We start from the raw sequence: 20,304 nt of genomic DNA, 5'->3' as shown, positions 1-20,304 counted from the left end.
CATGTTGAGTATTATAGCAATTCTAGAAATCAGACTCTCCTCCTCTACACAATTTTTTGTTGCATCTCATTGTAGTAGTTGTTTACTTGGTTTAGTGACCTTTCTAAAGTGATTTTTTAAAAGTCTGTATTCTTTGCTGGGTATGGCCACTGAAGTTCCTGTTCTGTTAGCTCAGTGGTCAGCTAATAATTGGACAGAGATTTCTTTAAACAGAACAAAACAAACAACAAAAAAACTCTCAATCTTTGTAGATGGCTGAGTGTGTGATTGCTGGGACATGCCTTCAACAGGCAAACAAATAATTTACAACTCTACCTTAGCCTTAACTTCCTGCTTGTGCAGAGTCTGATGGTTAGCCAGAGGGGACAGCTTAGGGCCTTCTCAGGTCTTTCTTGAGCATGCTTCTAACCTTGGGCATGTAACTGGTTGTCTAGATTCTCAGGAATATGTCAGAGCTTTTCAAAGTTCAAAGATTCTCATTCCTCAGCCCTTCCTCCCAGTCTTTTTAGTCTATTGTCTGCCCAACTGTTGCCCTAGACAGCCTAGACAATAGTGACTAATACATTTGCCTTTAAGGGTTTCCAACAATTGTTTCTGAAAGTAGCTGCCTCAGCACTGGTAAAGTTCCAAGTTAGGCAAGATAAAAGCAAGCCTTTTGAGGTCCTCCAGGAAGCCACCAGACAGGTCAAAACAGCCAACTCTAAGAATAGTCCATTCTACCCACTCCGGGATCTGTAATGGTATTAAAAATGAGGCTGTTTAAGGCCGCTGCTGAGCTGGGAATGGATGATGGGACTAGATTAAGTTAAAATGTTACAAAGCTCTTTGACACAGATCCAGCTGTTTTTTTCTTAGCTAAGTATTCTTTTTGCTGCAAACCTTTGCTTAGTTTCTGGAGTTATGAAAAGTTGATTCTTATTATTTCTTTTGCTTTTCATTGCTTTTGTGGAGGGACAGATTTTGGAGTCCTTTACTCCACTATTTTCCTCTTGAGTATATCTATAATTTTTTAAACATCTTGCTCTATATCAGATCATTCTTTCAATTTTTTTCTTTAAACACAGGATTTCTTTAATAAGAAACGGTGACAAACTTCCATCTCAGGATCATTTGATTGTTCAAGAGTACATTGAAAAGCCTTTCTTAATGGAAGGTTACAAGTTTGACTTACGAATTTATATTCTGGTTACATCATGTGATCCACTAAAAATATTTCTCTACCATGATGGACTTGTGCGAATGGGTACAGAGAAGTACATTCCACCTAATGAGTCCAATTTGGTAAGTGATGCCAGACAGAACTTATGTTTTTATTCATTTGTTCAATATATAATTTTTAAAGCATCTGTTAGGCATACAGATTGTATAAATGAAAGTTCCTCCTCTCAGGTTTTTGTGGTATAGATTGTGTGCATAAATAAAATTGCATTTAACTTACAGACAGCTTTGTGAAAATTAAAAAATAAAGGTATCTGCTAATTGAAGGCTAATTGGAAAAAAAGTACCCTCTCTGGATGCTGTGAGCACAAGGCTGGATTTCAAAGCACACATCTGTGTGGAGTGGCCCTGTATAGAAATGACTATATTATAAATAATACTAATATGCAATTGAGAAGTACAGATAAAATGTTTTGGAGCTGTGTTGGGGCAGTTTGTGTTCAGCTTCTCATGGAGGAGGTGGCATTTGAGCAGGCTTTGTATAACATGTAGGTTGTGAACATGCTGAATGTGGGAGAAAGTATATGAAACATAAAAAGCAAAAGTTATCAGAAGGTAGTTATTAATTCATGTTGCAATGAAAGAGAAGTAAGGGTGTCAATTTACATTGACCAAATGTGAAGTTGAGATGAATTAGCAGTTTCAGTGTACATTTTAAAGCCTATTAAATGGAACTCTTTGTAGATATTTGTCTATTAAATTTTTTTTTCTGCAGCCATAACATATTTATGAAAGTGATAGCTATAATTTATCATGAAAACCATAACTGTAATTTGTAGTTTATGAAAGTTAAATTATAATTTATTATGCATACTTAAACTTTAGTTAACCTCTAAACTTATTTTTGGATGTAACTAACTATAGTTAAAATTACAATTAATTGTTGTTTCCCAATTTGTCAAAGACCTGGTTATTGTTCTCCCCTAATATTATGTACACAATTAACTCCATCGAAGTGTGGTCATTTTTCAACATTAAATAATGGCCGATCGTAAATGGTACTATGTTCAATAAGTTGAAAAATGTTGTAAACCTGGCCAAGGAAGAATAAGGAAACTGTCAAACTTTTCATAGGAAAAGAAGTTAAAAGAAAGAAACATTACCTATGTAACAAACCTGCACATTCTGCACATGTACCCCAGAACTTAAAGTATAATAATAATAATAATAATAAAGTAAAAAAAAAAGAAAGTAATATTATTAAAGGTTATAAGGTTTGGATATAGCCAATCACCAAGTAATGCTTGAACTTACTACATTCTGGGCATTGTGCTGGTTTTGGAAAAACAATGACCAGACAGATACAGTGCTTGACCTCACAGAAGCAACAGTCTAATGGGGAGGCAGAAAATAAAATAAGCAATTATAGTATCTGGTGGTAAGTGTGATGGTCTAAGAAAGTGAGAGCGCTATGGCAGTGCATAGCAGGGGCACATAGCAGTTGGAGATAAAGTTTAGAGAGGGAATGTTTTATAAATTGAAATCTGAATAATGAAGTTAGCCAGGTTCAGGCATAGGGTGGGGTTGGATGGAGCACCAGGCAAAAGAATGGCTCAGAGGTAAGACAGTATGGTATGTGTGGAGAAAGCAGACAAGGTCATTATGGCTGAAGTATAGACTAAGAAGGAGGGCCTGGCTGTTCAGGGATGAGGATGGTGAGTCCTAGAAGCTAGATCTTCTAAGGCTTTGTAGGCCTTGTCTAGGATTTTAGAATTTAACTTAAGATGGAAGTATTGAAAGGTTTTACACAAATGAAAGAAGGAATGGTCCCCTGGTCTGGAATGTGAGAGGGGGGTGCAGATGGATGGGAATGATTAGAATAAGAGAGACAAGGAGTTACATGTATTTTGAATAGTATGTGAAGTTGTATTCTAGTCTGACCACATATGGAAGGAAAAAGGACTTGAACTGAAGTAGTAGCAGTGGGTCTCGACCAAGAATAAGAGCACAGATTTGAGATATATTTTAGATAACACAGATAACATTGATATAGTATGGTCACAGTATATGTAAAGTGAGACCAAAGTTATGTTAAAAATAAGTTTAGAAAAAAAGACTAGAGAAATTAAACCAAAGTGCTCATTTGTTATTTCTGGATGGCAGCTTGCTACAGATTTTTTCCTTCTTCTTATTTCAAATTTTTAAAATAGTGAGCATTTATTTTATATTGAGCTGTATTATTTCTATAAGAATTAAATGTTCATAAACTACATATAAGGAGGTCATAAGACAGAATTTCAAATACTGAAATATAATAAGCGTTCATTTTTTTGCTACCGGTATAGTGGTCGGCCAATCCTTGAAAAATTTTGGGTACACCAATTTATTATATCAAGCCTACATGCTGAAAAACAGGATGGGCTATGGTTGTATTATTTTCACTCCTTGCAGATTGCTATATGGTTCATAGCTGCTTTTGCTTCTGTTTCTTGCAAATGACTAACTGGCAGTGAACTGCTTAGATGTCTATTTTTGTCAAGGTAAATGTGAAGTTGTGGAATTTCCAATCCATTTACAAATATACTATTTAAGAAAAATGCAAAGTTCCCTTACTTAATTTTTCATTAGAATAACTAGTGTTATTAGTATTATTAATTTTAATAAATTCTTGCCAAATAAAGACTTTCTTACAAAATTATTTTCCAAACTTCTGCTTTAAAAGTTAGAGAAAATTTATATTTTGGAAACTAGGAAATGCTACAGCTTGATTAATTTTATATTTCTTTAAATTAAGCACTTAGAAGTAGGCAAGCATAAAATCTATCCTGTTTCTTTTAAGTATCATTTAATTTAAAGCTTTTCCTGTTTTGTAAGGATAGAGACTGTTATTTATTTTGTTGTTTTTGTATCCACAGTGCCCAGCAGAGATTGCTGTAGATAGTAGGTGTTCCTTAAATATTGTTTAATGAATGAAAAAAATAAATTTTTAATTATTGCTAGGCACATGGATTAATAAACAACATGTACCTCAAATGATCATTTCTGCCTTCTTGTTTCAAAGATTTTAATACCATAAACTTAAGGAACTGCAGTGAAAATAAAATATGACATGAATATAGTTGGTTATTAAATCAAAATAATAATCATGTAAATGAAGTGTATTTTAATTGTGATACAACATTGCTATCTAAAGTAATCTTTAGGGTCATGACGAGGGTAGGAATTAAAGATAGATTTTGTGAATGCTTCTGCTAGCTTAATAAAAAGACATTAGATGTATATTAATTGACTATGAGGAGTTTTAAACTTTGGATTTTTTTTCAAGTTTACTTAAGGAAAATAGTATCAACAAATATAAGATTATAAAGAGACGAAAATGTAGAGCTGCAATATGGAGCACAATACCATACTGGACGCCTGCACAGTATTATGTGGTGCATTCTGTCTGCAGACTCCAACTGCACTCTGCTACCGTGCTAAAGGGGCCTCCCAGTCAGTATGGGTGTGCCAAGGTTGTGTTTGGTGGTCCTGCCTCTTGACTTATGTTACTTGCTTTTTTATTTTTATTTTTCTTTGAAAGGACATAGAATGTTCTCTCAGAAAATTCCTTTCCCAAAACAGATTTGGCTGAAAACTATGAGAGCTGAAAACATTAAAAACAGACAAATTAACAAGAAAAAACTGAGATCATTTTCTTGCTTAGCGATATGTAGCTTCAGATTTTAATTACTCTCTATAGTTTTATTAATTTGATACTTTTTAATGGTAAGTATATTTTGAATAGTATTGTAAAGTAACCCTGTAGATGTTTACATTCTCAATCCTTTTAAGAGAAATGTGCCATTCCATTTAATTGGGATATTATCTAAATAATCATGAGGTTGTTATCTATATAGTTTAAACTTTAAAACTTTCTTTAGTCTTTGAGCGTGTTTTTTTCCTCTGAAACCTCACAGTTCTAGGATGCCATAGGTGGTAACAACTTTGGTTCTTACTTGTTACAGACCCAGTTATACATGCATCTGACAAACTACTCCGTGAACAAGCATAATGAGCATTTTGAACGGGATGAGACTGAAAACAAAGGCAGTAAACGTTCCATCAAATGGTTTACAGAATTCCTGCAAGCAAATCAACATGATGTTGCTAAATTTTGGAGTGATATTTCAGTAAGATTATGCCATTCCACAATTATAACTGTCTTTTCCTCAGCAGTAACCTGAAGCACCATCAGGCCATGAAAGTTCATTAAGCATTGATTGAACTTGGTTTTCTCTAATTGAGATGACTAGAGAGAAAAATCAGATCATTCTACAGCGACACACTGCTTAACAACAGGGATGCATTCTGAGAAATGCATCCGTGGGTGATTTTGTCATTGTGCAGACATCACAAATTGTGCTTACACAAATCTAGAATAGGAGTAGCCCACTACACACCTAGACTGTGGTATAGCCTGTATATGGTATAGCCTGTGGCTCCTAGTCTAAAAACCTGTACAAAACATTACTGTACTAGGCTGGGCATGGTGGTTCACTCCTGTAATTCCAGCACTTTGGGAGACTGAGACGAGTGGATCATTTGAGGTCAGGAGTTTGAGACCAGGCTGGCCAACATGGTGAAACCACGTCTCTACCAAAAATATAAAAAATTAGTTGAATGTGGTGGCGTGCTCCTGTAATCCCAGCTACTCGGGAGGCTGAGGCAGGAGAATTGCTTGAACCCAGGAGGCAGAGGTTGCGGTGAGCTGAGATCGTGCCACTGCACTCCAGCCTGGGCGACAGAGCAAGACTCGGTCTCAAAAAAACAAAAACAAAAACAAAAATTATTGCTGTACTGAATAGTGTAGGTGATTGTAAGACAATGGTAAAGATTGTATATCTAAACATAGATCAGGTACAGTAAAAGTACAGTATTATAATGTTATGTGACCACTGTTGAATATGCTATGCACTGTTAACCAAAATGCTCTTTTGTGGCACATGACTCTGTTTATCCTTTTGTTAATTATTTTGTTTGTTGACATTTTTACCTTACTTTCTGTATCACAGGCCGTATATCCAAAGGTCCTTAGGTGTCAGGCAAGTAAGAAGGAGTGAAGTGGTCTGGAGAGAAGAAACTAGGTTTTTCTGGAACTGTGATAATTTGAAAATCAGGAGAGGTCTGAAGGAGGTAGCCACCACTCAGCACCAGCTTGTTGGTGCCAATGATATTTTAGGCCTGGTGGGGCGCATTCTTCTAACTTATTGGTAAATTATGTGTAAATGATATAAATGACATAAATGATTTTAAATATTGGCAATGGACTCAAGAATTTTAAAAATGTTGGGACTCAAACAAAAGTGTTTGTCATCTGAATTTGGTCAGATAACCAACAATTTGTTAACTTTTGATTATAGCTTCCTGAGAGATGAAATGCATGTAAATGAGAAATTGGATCACAATAATGCTGCATTTGTTTATTGATGTAATTATTTTCTCAAGGCCAATTTTGTGGAAATTCCAAAGACTATTCTAATGACAGTTTACTATCATAGTGGGTCAAGCATCAAAATGGTGAAATTCAGTAATTTTGGACTGTAGTTCATTGATGGAAGATCATACAATCTTCTGTCTGATGATAATTCAATGAATTGGTCTATTGCTCAGTGGGACCAAGAAAGTTTTATATATCCTCTGGCATTCTTTTTTTTCTGTACACATTTTTAACTGCCATATGGATTTGGCTTTTTGAGGACATCTTTGTGAAAAGGTCGAAGCTGTTGGGCTTCTTTGGTGAGGCAGGTATGGAGTGAACCAGAGAATAATGAGGGTCATTACCTTTACATATACTGGTTTTAAGTGCCGTTTTCCCCACACAATTGAATTAAGAGAAGGTATACAAGCAAGACTAATACTACTGAGAGGACATGGAAATTAACTTTCTGTTAGGACCTTAAGTATAGTTTTTAGATATGACCCAAACATAGCCAATGTGGGCCTATTAAGCTCTGACACATTTCACGGTCTTGTCTATAAGTGGGCAAATTTTGCCTGATTCTTGGCTATGTTAGAATGTATATTAATCATCTATAAATAATCAGTTAATCAATAAACCTAGCATTTCAATTACTTTTATGATAATTATTTTGTCAAACAACTGTCTGCATTTATGTAATTATTTGAAAATTGGCTGTCTTTATTAAAATTAATGTACTTTATATAGATACCTCTTTAAGATGAATCAGTGGGATAGTATAAAAAGAGAATGGCAGGTGGAGGTGGAGAAGGCAGTTATGCAGTAAATTTTTATTTTGATATCTTAGTTTAGAAATTCCCTGAATTTAACTTATAACTTATTTTTAATGACCTCATTTTGGGGGGCAGTTTCTGAAAAAGTAACTATCAATATATAAAAAGCAGAATTCATCAGTACCCTTTGTGAAGAACAGAGCTGTGTACTTTTGTTCTGGTCAATAGCAAATCAGTAGAAAATCAAGCCATGGAGTTTAAAAATGAGTATAATCGTTAAAAAAACTATTCTTATTGCTTTTTGTATACCTAAGGTGTAAATCTACAAATCACATTTCAAAGCAGTGATATTATGTTGAAAATTCTCAAAAACTGTAGTGGAATTTTATTTGTATTTGTTTATATCATTCCTTATTGTCACATCTACTGGAAATCTTGCCTTTTACGATCTAAAAGCACGTTATTTTCTATGTAGGAAAAACAGATTTGTAATTCAGGGTCTGATCAATAATCAGTCCCCACCCCCTCCCTCAGCCTTTACTGTTTCACACAGATACTTATCAAAGTGTTAACTTTTTCCTCCTCTCAAGTGGTTTCAGTAATATTGGCAAAGATTTACATAAAGTGGCTTTTTGTCTTTTATTTTATATGCTATGGTGCCATCATGAATTTGTTACCTTGAACAAAATTTTTTGAAAACAGCCTCTCATGTCTTATTCCCAAATATGAACTGGGTTGTGATTCTGGATAACAGTGAGGTTAACTTCTGTCTTCCCTTTTATCACTCATTTAACAAATATTGTTCCAATAGGTAGTGGAATATTTGAGACTAACCTGACATATGAGGTGTAATTCTAGAGGAATGATAGAATAACAGTAACTATAATAGGGCTCTGGGCACTATGCTAAGAGTTTTACATGGAATCTCATTTTGTTCTTACGTTAACTTTTTGCAGTTTATATTTAAACTGAGGAGAAAATGAGACTCACAAAGTTTAAGCAACATGACTGAGGTTGCACAGGTAACAAGTTACAAAGCCAGGAATAAACACAGGAAATATTACTTTAGAGCCAGGCTCTTAACTGTCTTTTTCTATTGCCTATACCTATAGAGAGGGAATTAAAATGACAATATCTGAGCAAAAATGGGTGAGACAGCTTTTCTTTTATAGCTTGTTCTGAAACTTCAGTAAAATAACTTTTAAAAAATTAGGATTAATAACTCACCCCAGTAGTATTATGTATTTTTTCTCAGAAAATGTTGAGAGCCAATCTTTTAATTGGCAATCCTCTTCTCAGGTAAAACTTAAACACTACAATATCATCACTGAATAAAGAAACTCAACTCTCATAGATTTTGTCTTCCCAGCCCTTTCAGCCTTTATCTAAGGGGAGTTTCTATACCGGTGTTTGTGAAATAATTTACTCTCCTTGGAATTTTTCCTCCCTATCACCCTCATCTCTTCTGGATGGGGCTAGCATATGCTCCTCCCTTACTTGTTTTGACTTATAGAAACCACATTTATCACCTTTATTTTACTTGTTTGCAAATGTTTTTAGATACCTACTAAATGCTAGCTACTATTGTAGGCACTGGGAATGGTGTTATAAATAAGTCAGACAAGGAGCCTTCACTAATGTAGAAAGAAAATATCAATTGGTTATATGTTGTGTGTAGTGATGCTAAGGAATGAAGGGTGGCTGCTTTTAACTTGGGGGTTGGGAAGGCCTCTCTGAATGTCTAAGAGCCAGACTTGGGAATACAGGGGAAAGAGTGTTCCACAAGACAGAACCGTGAATGCAAAGGACGTAAGGTAGGAAAAAGTGTCTTAACTTGAGGATCCCAAAGCAAGTATGAGGGTAAGAGTGAAGAATGAAGTCAGAGCAGTAGCAGGGGCTAGATGCCACAGAGCTTTGTAAACTTGGCCAGGCTGCCAGTTTGTAGGCCCTGGTTATATTCACACATGTGAAATGAGACACAAAGGCATTTTCACCTCTTTTATCACAATCTTACAGGAATTGGTGGTAAAGACCCTGATTGTAGCAGAACCTCATGTCCTGCATGCATATCGAATGTGCAGACCTGGTCAACCTCCAGGAAGTGAAAGTGTCTGCTTTGAAGTCCTAGGATTTGATATTCTGTTGGATAGAAAACTAAAGCCATGGCTTCTAGAGGTAAGGCGTTCTTTAAGAAAAAAAGAGAAGTTATCATTGTCTTTATGTATTGAAATAAAAGTTTTAAAGATGTGTACTTAACACAGTTGTCCCATTAACTGACCAGCATGAAGCCTGAATGGAATAACTGGGAAGAAGAGGGCAAAAATTCAGGGAATAGAACAGTTTCAAGAATGAATCAAAGTGTTTGATATTACTAATTTTCCCAAATTAGTATCAAGTGAATTTCTAGGACAGATATTTGGGATTCAAATGTGGAGGTGCTTTTACTAATTTGGTGCTTACTTGCTTACTTGCTATACTATTTTCTCAGCCTCCTGGCTTCTACCAGGTCATGAGTTCTGGATAGCGTCTCTCCTCTCTGTGGGTGTCCAGGCTTCAGGATCTTGCCTTCAGTGTATCTCCCCTTCAAACTCTCCAAGAGGCTCCAATTGGTTCATTAATCAGTATTCAGTATCCAATACCCCGGGTGGTAAATTTCTCCTTTAAGGCCATGTTATATACTTGGGGCTTCCCACAGGGAGACTGTCAACTGTATGTCTTCAGGTTTGCTGCCAGTCCTTGGTAGGGTGAGAGTTACTATTTTTCTTTGATGATAAAAGGTCATGTAACACATGGAATAGTAAAAGGAGAAAGTAAAAATTATCTCTGTTCACAATTTTAATATATTTTCCTGCTAGTTATATTTATATTTACATTACCCAGAAGAAACCTTAGAAGTCACATGGTCCAGAAGACCTCATCCAGCAGTTCCCTTTAAGCTCCTTGATCTGGGGTTATGCACCTTCTTGTGGCCGCTGAAATTCCAAAATACTGTTTTGGAAAATCCATCAGGAACATATTGCTATAGAAGACGTAATCAATCACTATCTTCATTTTAAATCACTTATCTCTCTTTTTGTTAGTGATTTAGGAGTTAGAAGTTTCATGTATAATATCAGGGTTTGCATAAGCAGATTGAACGAGTGATAAGTGAGATGAAGATACTAAAAATACATTTCAACAAAATGACACTTTTCTAATATGAGGGCCAAAGATTGTGTGTGTGTGTTTGTGTGTGTGTGTGCGTGTGCCTGTGTGTGGTCACATCTACTTTAAGCAATAACATGTATTGTGTCTCCAAGGAAATAAAGTTCTCTCTGTTGGATGTTCAGATTTTGCTTCAGCCTGGGTCTGGTTTGCTTCCTCCTTTCCTTGGATATGAAAACATTTGACTATGCACTATGGACCTGTCATCTTGCTAAGGCCTGAAATTTTATTCTTTAGGTTTCTTACTTTTTCTGCAGCAATCCTTTCCTGTTCTTAGCTATACTTTCTTCGGCCCCTGTTACTTGTCTTTTGTCATTGATGGAGTAGGGAAAAAGTGAAGGTACATGCATAAAGGAGGATAGCAGGAAATAATGACTTTATAGATATATTAGTTACCTTTTTTTTTTTTTGAGACGGAGTCTCACTCTGTCACCCAGGCTGGAGTGCGGTGGTGCAATCTTGGCTTACTGCAACCTCTGCCTCCTGGGTTCAAGTGTTTCTGGGATTACAGATGCGCACCACCATGCCTGGCTAATTTTTGTATTTTTAATAGAGATGGGGTTTCACCATATTGGCCAGGTTGGTTTAGAACTCCTGACTTCAGGTGATCTGCCTGCCTCGGCCTCCCAAAGTGCTGGGATTATAGGCATGAGCCACAGTGCCCAGCCCTAAAATCCTACAGCACCCAGTGTTTCCAGGCTCTCTCTCATCCAAGTTCCAGCCAGGCCTGACCCTGCTTAGCTTCACGAGATGAGGCGCATTCAATGGGGTAGGGCTGTAGACACTGGCGGTTACCTTTTTTTTTTTTTTAAATTTGCTTCATTGGAACTTTCTATTAGCTTGCTAAATCAGAATGGACTGAATGGTTGAATTCTGGATTTTGTTTTAAAATATTCAAAATAACACTTGTTTGCATGAATGTTTCTTCATTCTTTACTCTTTCTTTCATTGTTTCTAGATCAATCAGAACCATTAAAACACTACACAATAACCAAGAGCTGTCGATAATGAACATTTGTTATATTAAAACAGTTGAAAGAGTTTTACTTCAATCTTGTCTTGTATTTCACTCCCTGCTGAAATTTTAGTGGGTCTAACAGACATTGTTAAAAGCCTTTTGGCGCCATCAAGTGGAATAAGGTAGAAGGTGCTTCTGAGTATGTGATTTTAGTTAACCAGAATAATTTCAGGGACTGATTGCTAGTGGCAGAATTGCACAAATTTTCATACGGAGACATATTTTAGGAAAAACACGGAAATTGCATGGAGTATGAATATACCACCAATAGTTTAAGTACCCTTAAATTAAAAAAGAACCTACTAAATTATAGTCATTGTGTAAGGTGGTGGGGATAGAAGACAGAATACTTGCCCTGGTGTAGCTGTTATTCATATGTGCATTTTATGGTAATAGTTATAAGAACTAGTAGGTAAAAGGGAAATGGCACAAACAATAGCATGATTAATCTCTTTGTGTACCTGTGTGTACTGGAGAGTTAAAAAAAATCTTTGCAGAAGACACATCTGAACAAAGTTTGTAGGGCTGCAGAAGGGTGGGGTAACGGCTCGGGGCTGGGAGAGATAAAGTAGGGGTGGGGAAAGGCTCTGGCGCAGAGGGAACAGCACTAATTTAAGAGCACAGAAGTACGGGTACGTTAATTTGTGGACAAAATGATTGTTTTGATAAAACTATTTTTAGGACGATTGATAATAGTGTTTACTAATTTAATATATTTTATAATAATTTTCATTTTCAAAGGCATTTACAAGCTGTTGAATTTTGAGACGTTAACATCGACTATGTTTCGTCTGTTTTAGAATTGGGGCAGGAAATGAGAACCAAATAAATCAACACATTAGAGAGGAGAATTTTGACTGTGTGGAACACTAATTTTTAGTTTCTTCTGCCAGCCGTTTGTGGTTCTTCTTTTATTTTTTTCTTTACTTTTCTCATAAAACTTAAAAAAAAAAAAAAAACCAAGAACATCCCTGAATAAAAACCTAAATTGAAAAAGTTTTCCTGCCTTTCCACATATTATTAATAGCTTATCTTGTGTGGGTATACCTTTCACAGACCAGTTTCTCTTACATTATAATACAGGGAAAAATTTGAAATAGGTAAGGAGAGAGAGAGATCTGAGATGGCTTTATACCAAAACCTCAGTTCCATCCTGGAGGAGGGATATGCCTGGCACAAGAAATTTGGAATGGAAACTCTGAGGAATTCTACAAAGACAGATAACATTTCAGTGTACCACTTACTCATCAGTTCTTTAATATTTGGTTTATTTTATAACCATGTCACATATAGTGGCAACATTGTCATTAATTGTATTATAAACTCCAGAGATTCGAATCAGTATGGTTGAAACTTTTTTTCCTATAAAATATATGCTTTACCCTTTCTCTGCACTTGTAAAGGGAAATGCTTAGAGCTTTCATAATAGATAAACACCCTTTCTCAAATTGACCTAGAATAAATGGATGTTATTGCAGTTTTCAAGCTATTTCCTCCTTCTTGAGACTACATCACAAAGACAGGAATTTTATCTACCACTTTCTAAATCAGAAATCAACAAAGGAATCAAAATACAACACGGCCTATCTCTATAAAGGAGTACCATGCATTCATCAAAATGATGGCATGATGAAAGATTTTCATGATACATCATTAAGAGAAAAGCTTGGATTATAAAATAAAGTATGGTTAGTATAGACATGTATTTGGAAGGTGAAATGAATATTTTAAATATGTATGCATAGAAAATATCTGGAATAATATCTACCAAATGGTTAACAAGACACTAAGTGTTAAGTAGTGGGATTACAGGTAATCTTTTGTATTACAGGTAATCTTCTTTATACTAATTTTTCTGCTGTGAACCTGTTACACATTTCTAATTAAAGATGTTGTATTCCTGGGTAATTTTTTAGTATAATGTAATATTTCTTCAGGTGCCAGTTGTAGAATGCATGCTTTCAGTTGTTTCGTCTCTTGTGGTGATGGACGTGTATAACTGTGACTAGTAGCATGTATATATATATATTTGAGATAGCCTAAGGGATTAGTTGATGGTCGAGAAGCTAAACTGTTGTGTTGAACTCAGCAGTGTTCTAACCAACTGTTTTAATTGATTAAGAAATTTTCCTAAATATCTGGTATTCCAGTTATATTTTTATACCAATGACGATGGTAACGAAATTCAGCAAAGACAAAAACAAAAACTCTAGCTCTTTTAGTTTTCATCCTAACGAATTCCTGAAGATCTGAAGCAGTGGAAAGGGGGCACTGATAGTTTCTATATTTTAAACATATAGATGTATATAATTATTACTGTGTTGGTAACATGAATATCACTATTTCCTTTTTGTTAGGATAAATCATTTTTAACTTTCCTAAACTTAAACCAACCATGCATGGGGTAATGGAGAGAGTGGAATGAAGGGAGAGGCTAGATTATACTGATGGTAGAGCTCCTGAATTAAGGCCGCAGCAAGAAGGAGATGGTGCTAACAGTCAATCCTTTGTAATCTGTTGACCTATGGTGATGTGGAATGGAGATGTGACAATAATAACTGGGCCATCTTCCATGTAAAGCTTTGAGGTTTATTGTAGAGTCGTTCTACTGGCTAGAGATCGCACATTAAATTAACAAATATGTATTGAATATTTATTCACCTTCCAATATTGTTTTCTTTGTAAATTTCAGATTAACCGAGCCCCAAGCTTTGGAACTGATCAGAAAATAGACTATGATGTAAAAAGGGGAGTGCTGCTAAATGCATTGAAGCTACTAAACATAAGGTAAGGTAAAGTATTTTCTCCATCTTTTGGACATTTTTATCCACATTTGACATAGATTAATCATTTGTACATAAAATTGGCTTTTCAGAATAGTATTTTTTATTTTTATATTTTGTAATTTTCATTTCTTGATTCCATTCCATTTTGTGTTTTTCATTTCTTGATTCCATCCACTCTTTAAACTCATGTAGTTAAAAAAAAATGTTTCCCCCTCCTCCTGTATATTGCTTTTCCTGCTTCCCAGGCAACATTCTGTACCTGCAGTAAATGAGGTTAAATTGCAATGTAAGTATAATTATTTATTATAGAGTACATTATTAAATTGGTAAATACTTTAGGAGACCCACTAGATTATCTTCCTCATCTTATAAACTAAAGCACAGAGAGTTCATTCAGGAAATAAAAAAAAAAACTCAAACATGGATTCCTAACTTACTTTCCAGAGGTCTTCCCACTACATCATGCTGCCTCTGTAAACAAAAAGGAGAGGCTGTTGTTCAGTGAGAGGTAACTTTTCCATTTAGGGAGGCAAGTAAAATTTGAGGGAAGACTTGGCTGGTGTGGATATAGGGCTGATTGCAGTGTACATGATCATGGGATTCAAATATTTGAAATGCTGCTATGTGGGAAAACCTTTTGGATCATTACAAAATGAATTTTTTAGATGTTTAACTGAAACATTTGATGAAATAGTGAGTTACCTGTCATAAGTGTTCAGACAGAGCTTAGACTATTGGATTAAAGGGCCTCTGAGGTGATTTAAGCTCAGTGATTTTATGATTTCTTTTTATTCTAATTGTCATTCAAGAATTCTAGCAGAGTTAGGGTATGCTTTCAAGCAATTTTAAATTTAAGATGTTTCCAAGCATTTAGTAGGTATCTGATTAAGATGTAGCTTTATGTGGGCAGCATCACTAAGAAAAAGAGATGGACATAGAAACCTGTTCAGAAACTTTCATTTGGTCTTTTTTTCCTGATGAAAGATGAACTTGTCTAAATTCTACTTATATTTCAATTATTCTAAAAGAAATGAGTAGAAAAGGAGATGTAGAATGAGAATTTTGTTTTTAGTTTATCCAAGTACTAATGTATTAGCAATATGCCTATACATTTTTTTTTGCATGAAAGTTTACTATTACTGTTTAAATAAGCCTTGTGTTTAGTGTTTTTTTTTTTTGGCATATATTTTGACTTTGCCATTGATGGTACCAATTCAGGACATTATCTGTGGGTGTTTTTGGTATTTTTAAAAGTGAGGTAGGGTGTTTTTAAAAATGAGGTATATATAGTTTCAGCAGTCAGAAATTTCTAGACCTAAAACTAAGGGAAAGTTGGAATTCATTTTATTTATCTTTCTTAGTGTTGTTCCACAGAGAATTTAGCACAGTTCTTAACATTTAGAGCATATGCTAATGAGGCTTATGCTTCAGAAGTCCCTTCTCTCTCCAGCTGGGTGGAGAGTTCCATGGGTGCATGTGTTAGACTCGAGTTTCACCGAGGATGTCATAGTAACTTAGGCAGGAACTAGGAACACTAGGAAAATTCTTGTCTATTTATTAAATAGGATTAATTTTCATATGGAGCGTTTTAATTTTGGACAGAAAGAATTGTTCTGTGAATCCAGAAATCCCCTATTTACATTAATTTTAATCAGTCTATTGGGAATGCTCTTCTTTTCATTTTGTTATCTTTCTGCTCAAGAACCTAAATAGAGTTCTGTTTACCAACATGTAGCCTAAGTTTCTAATATAACTTAACCTTAGCTGTTCTGTCTTATTTCCTGTTTCTCTCCAACCCAGATTGTTTTAGTTAGGCTGATTGTCTCATTATTTTTCCCACATAGCTTGCCCATTCTTACTGATGATTTATTCTATTCTCTAGTCTGAATGCCTTTCCTTATTGCCTATGACTCAAATCCCATCTTTTATTAGGAAGTCTTCCTTTTGACCAAAATTAATCTTTCCTTTCTTAGAGCTCTAGAAGGACTTTTTGCCTGCATAGCATATGGCTTTTCACTTTGTTTACTCTCTTATCCTCTGTGCTGTTTTACCTGGGCACAGCTGCTTTTCTTTTCAATTAGATTTAAGCTCCTTGAAATTGAAGAGTACATACTTTTATATTCTTCACAGTGCTCAGTAAAGTGCTTTGTTTATAGTATGACCTCATATATAGCGGTTCATTTTGTAAACACGTGCTTTTAGTCTCAAGGAAATTTAGAATAATGTAAATTGCTCAGGATATTCCATCACAACTTCTGTGAAAACAGAACCTTGGATGGAGGGGGTCAAAACTGATCCTTTTTTTTTACTTGGATGGCAGAATGCAACTTGAATTCAGATGCGATTAATTTTTTAAAACATTAGGCTTGGGGTCTTCAGAGACCAGAAAACATGAAACGGGTGATATGTAGAACAAGTAAAAGTTCTTTTTTCTATAATAAAAGGAAAATTCTATGATAGTGTTACTGGGTTAATAAGAAGAATCTTTTCTTCCCTAAGTATTCTATTACAATCATTAAAATAGAACCTAGAAAAGATATTCACAATCCCATGAGTCCTTGGGTCTGAAATACTTGTTAATTAGATTAAATTAAATTAAATTAAGTTAAATTGCCTGTCTGTCCCTTATTTAGAACTAATTCATGGGCTACAGGCTTGCAGCATTTAATGCCACCCTGCCATTGAACATTTAGCCTCACTGGACTTCTGTGACACTAAGTGTCTGAGTTTACTTAACTTTGAGCATTCCTTAGTCTTCGCTTATGATTTCACTTACTTTCTGCTCCCTACCTGTTGTTTTCTCACTGTGTTTTTGCCTCAGCCCTCTTTTCTCCTGTGTCAATCTTATTACTTTTTGTGGTATTTTTGAGTCTGACATGTATGGAGCAATATGGATTGGGGTGCCTCTCACTAGCTCTGACCCATTCTGGAGCTCTAGTCAAGCATTTGCAGCTCTCTGCTGACCATGTACCATGGATGCCCTGCTCTAATAGGTATTCAATAAACATGTAATGAGTGAGTGAGTGAGTAAATAAGTAAATGAATGGATAGTGTTCTGATAATACTTAAATTTAATATTGCCAAAGTTGAATTATTTCCTCCTTCGGTCCATCATGTTCCTCTTCATGTGTTTGTCTTTTTCTTCTCTGCTAACAATATCAAATACCTCCCACCCACAAAAGTTAAACCTAATCATTCATATAGTAGATTTTTTTTTTTTGAAACAGAGTCTCTGTCGCCCAGGCTGGAGTGCGGTGGCACGATCTCAGCTCACTGCAACCTCTGCCTCCTGGATTCTCCTGTCTCAGCCTCCTGAGTAGCTGGGATTGCAGGTGCCTGCCACCACTCTCAGCTAATTTTTGTATTTTTAGTAGAGACATGGTTTCACCATGTTGGCCAGGCTGGCCAGGCTGTCTTGAACTCCTGACCTCAGGTGATCTGCCTGCCTTGGCCTCCCAAAGTGCTGAGATTACAGGCGTGATCTGCGCTTGGCCTACTGGACATCTTTAAAGAACTTATATAATTTGCTAGAAGTTGGAGATACAAAAATGAATAAAATTTCTCCACCTTAAGTAGCTCAATTGTTAAAAGAAAAATATATATACTCATAGACAAGTACAATACAATAATAATTACCCAGTTTGCTTTGCTAGTTAATGGCAGAATGATTCATATGAAAGTCCAGGCTAGGAAGCTGGGAGTTATACTTAACTTTCTTATGAATCAACTCAATCTTGTCAAATTTCTGATTATCACTTTATTTCTCCATCTACTCTCCAAGGTTAAAAACTTTTTATCTTTCTCCTGGGCTATTTTTTTGGCTTCCTTCCTGTTTCCAGCACTAACCTCCATCCCATTTTGCAGCTTCCATTCTGTTGTTCTGCAAATCATTCAACAACCATTTATTCAGAGTCCACTACCATTGCAATAGGTACTGGGAACCAAGTATCTCCTGTGATATCTAGGCTTCTGGGTTAGGTGACTTGTCTAATGATGTGCCACTCATTGAGATGAAGATTATAGGTAAGAAAGAGGCTTAGAGAAATAATGGGGGAAGGTAGAAAGAAAAAGAAAGATTATTCAGTTTTAAACATGCTAATTTTGAGATGCTTTGAAACAATGTTAAATGGAAAATTTGATATACAGGGCCCCAGGAGATAGAGATATCTATTTGATTGACATTCATGTATAGATTGCCCTTGAATCTAAAGGACGAGATCACACAGTTGGACTGTGTGTTTTGAGAAGAAGGGCAGGGACAGAACCCTGAGGGATGCCAGTATCAGAATAGAGATTTATAAGCGCTGATATTCTGAGCAGATTGTTTCCACATTGTCAGATAAAGTTTAAACTCCTTTGAATTACATGCAAGGCATTTTTTGATCTTTTGATTATATACAAGGCACTTTTTGAGCTGGCCCTGGCATCTCTCTCCAACCTGATCATTTCTTGTTCTTTTTCCTTTGCCATGGAAATGACTTTTCTAAGAACTCTTTCGTGGTACAGTTTCAAATTTCTGTACCTTTGCACTTGTTCTCATTAAATATTTGTTCACTTTTGTCCTTTTGGTGATTGCCAACTGATTGTTAAAAATTGTGGTAAAATACATTTAACATACAATTTACCATTTTAACCATTTTTTTCTTCTTTTTTTCTTTTTCTCCATCTCTCTTTTTTTTTATTGTACTTTAGATTCTGGGGAACATGTACAGATCATGCAAGATTGTTGCATAGGTACATTCATGGCAAGATAGTTTGCTGCCTCCATCCCCCCATCACCTATACCTGACATTTCTCCCTATGTTATTCCTCCCCACCCTTCCTCCCACTGTCCCTCCCCTACACCCCACCGGCAATGGACCTCAGTGTGTGATGCTCCCCTCTCTGTGTCCACGTGTTCTTATTGTTCAACACCTGCCTATGAGTGAGAACATGCAGTGTTTCATTTTCTGTTCTTGTGTCAGTTTGCTGAGAATGATGGTTTCCAGATTGATCCATGCCCCACAAAGGGCACAAACTCTTCATTTTTTATGGCTGCATAGTATTCCATGGTGTATATGTGCCACATTTTCCTTGTCCAGTCTATCATCGATGGGCATTTGGGTTGGTTCCAGGTCTTTGCTATTGTAAACAGTGCCACGATGAACATACGTGTTCATGTGTCTTTATAATAGAACGATTTATACTAAAGGACTATACTGGCTATATACCCAGTAATGGGATTGCTGGGTCAAATGGAATTTCTATTTCTAGATCCATGAGGAATCGCCACACTGTCTTCCACAATGGTTGAACTAATTTACACTCCCACCAACAGTGTAAAAGTGTTCCTATTTCTCCATATCCTCTCCAGCATCTGTTGTCCGCAGATTTTTTAATGATCACCATTCTAACTGGCATGAGATGGTATCTCAATGTGGTTTTGATTTGCGTTTCTCTAATGACAGTGATGATCAGCATTTTTTCATATGTTTGTTGGCTTCACATATATCTTCTTTTGAAAAGTGTCTGTTCATACCCTTTGCCCACTTTTGGATGGGTTTGTTTGTTTTTTCTTGTAAATCTGTTTTAGTTCTTTGTAGATTCTGAATATCATCCCTTTGTCAGATGGGTAGATTGCAAAAATTTTTTCCCATTCTGTTGGTTGCTGGTTCACTCTAATGATTGTTTCTTTTGCTGTACAGAAGCTCTGAAGTTCAATTAGATCCCATTTGTCTATTTTGGCTTTTATTGCCATTGCTTTTGGTGTTTTAGTCATGAAGTCCTTGTCTATGCCTATGTTCTGGATCGTTTTGCCTAGGTTTTCTTCTAGGGTTTTTATGGTCTTAGGTCTTATGTTTAAGTCCTTAATCCATCTGGAGTTAATTTTAGTGTAAGGTGTCAGGAAGGGGTCCAGTTTCTGCTTTC

General features: G+C 35.8%; 1 protein-coding gene across 1 annotated transcript in view; it reads left to right on the top strand.

Annotated features, from left to right (window-relative positions):
* Nucleotides 1-20,304, top strand: part of TTLL7 (tubulin tyrosine ligase like 7) — an 85,298-nt gene that overhangs the window by 7,527 nt on the left and 57,467 nt on the right. The window contains exons 6-9 of the mRNA XM_012442692.3: nt 1,065-1,281; nt 5,163-5,327; nt 9,406-9,564; nt 14,304-14,398. Coding sequence (XP_012298115.2) covers nt 1,065-1,281; nt 5,163-5,327; nt 9,406-9,564; nt 14,304-14,398 — 636 coding nt within the window. The remainder of the gene's footprint in view (nt 1-1,064; nt 1,282-5,162; nt 5,328-9,405; nt 9,565-14,303; nt 14,399-20,304) is intronic.

Source organism: Aotus nancymaae, unplaced genomic scaffold, assembly GCF_030222135.1.
Source record: "Aotus nancymaae isolate 86718 unplaced genomic scaffold, 86718_ANA_hifiasm-v0.15.2.pri h1tg000007l, whole genome shotgun sequence".
NCBI lineage: Eukaryota > Metazoa > Chordata > Mammalia > Primates > Aotidae > Aotus > Aotus nancymaae.
This window is presented reverse-complemented; position numbering and strand designations above follow the sequence as displayed.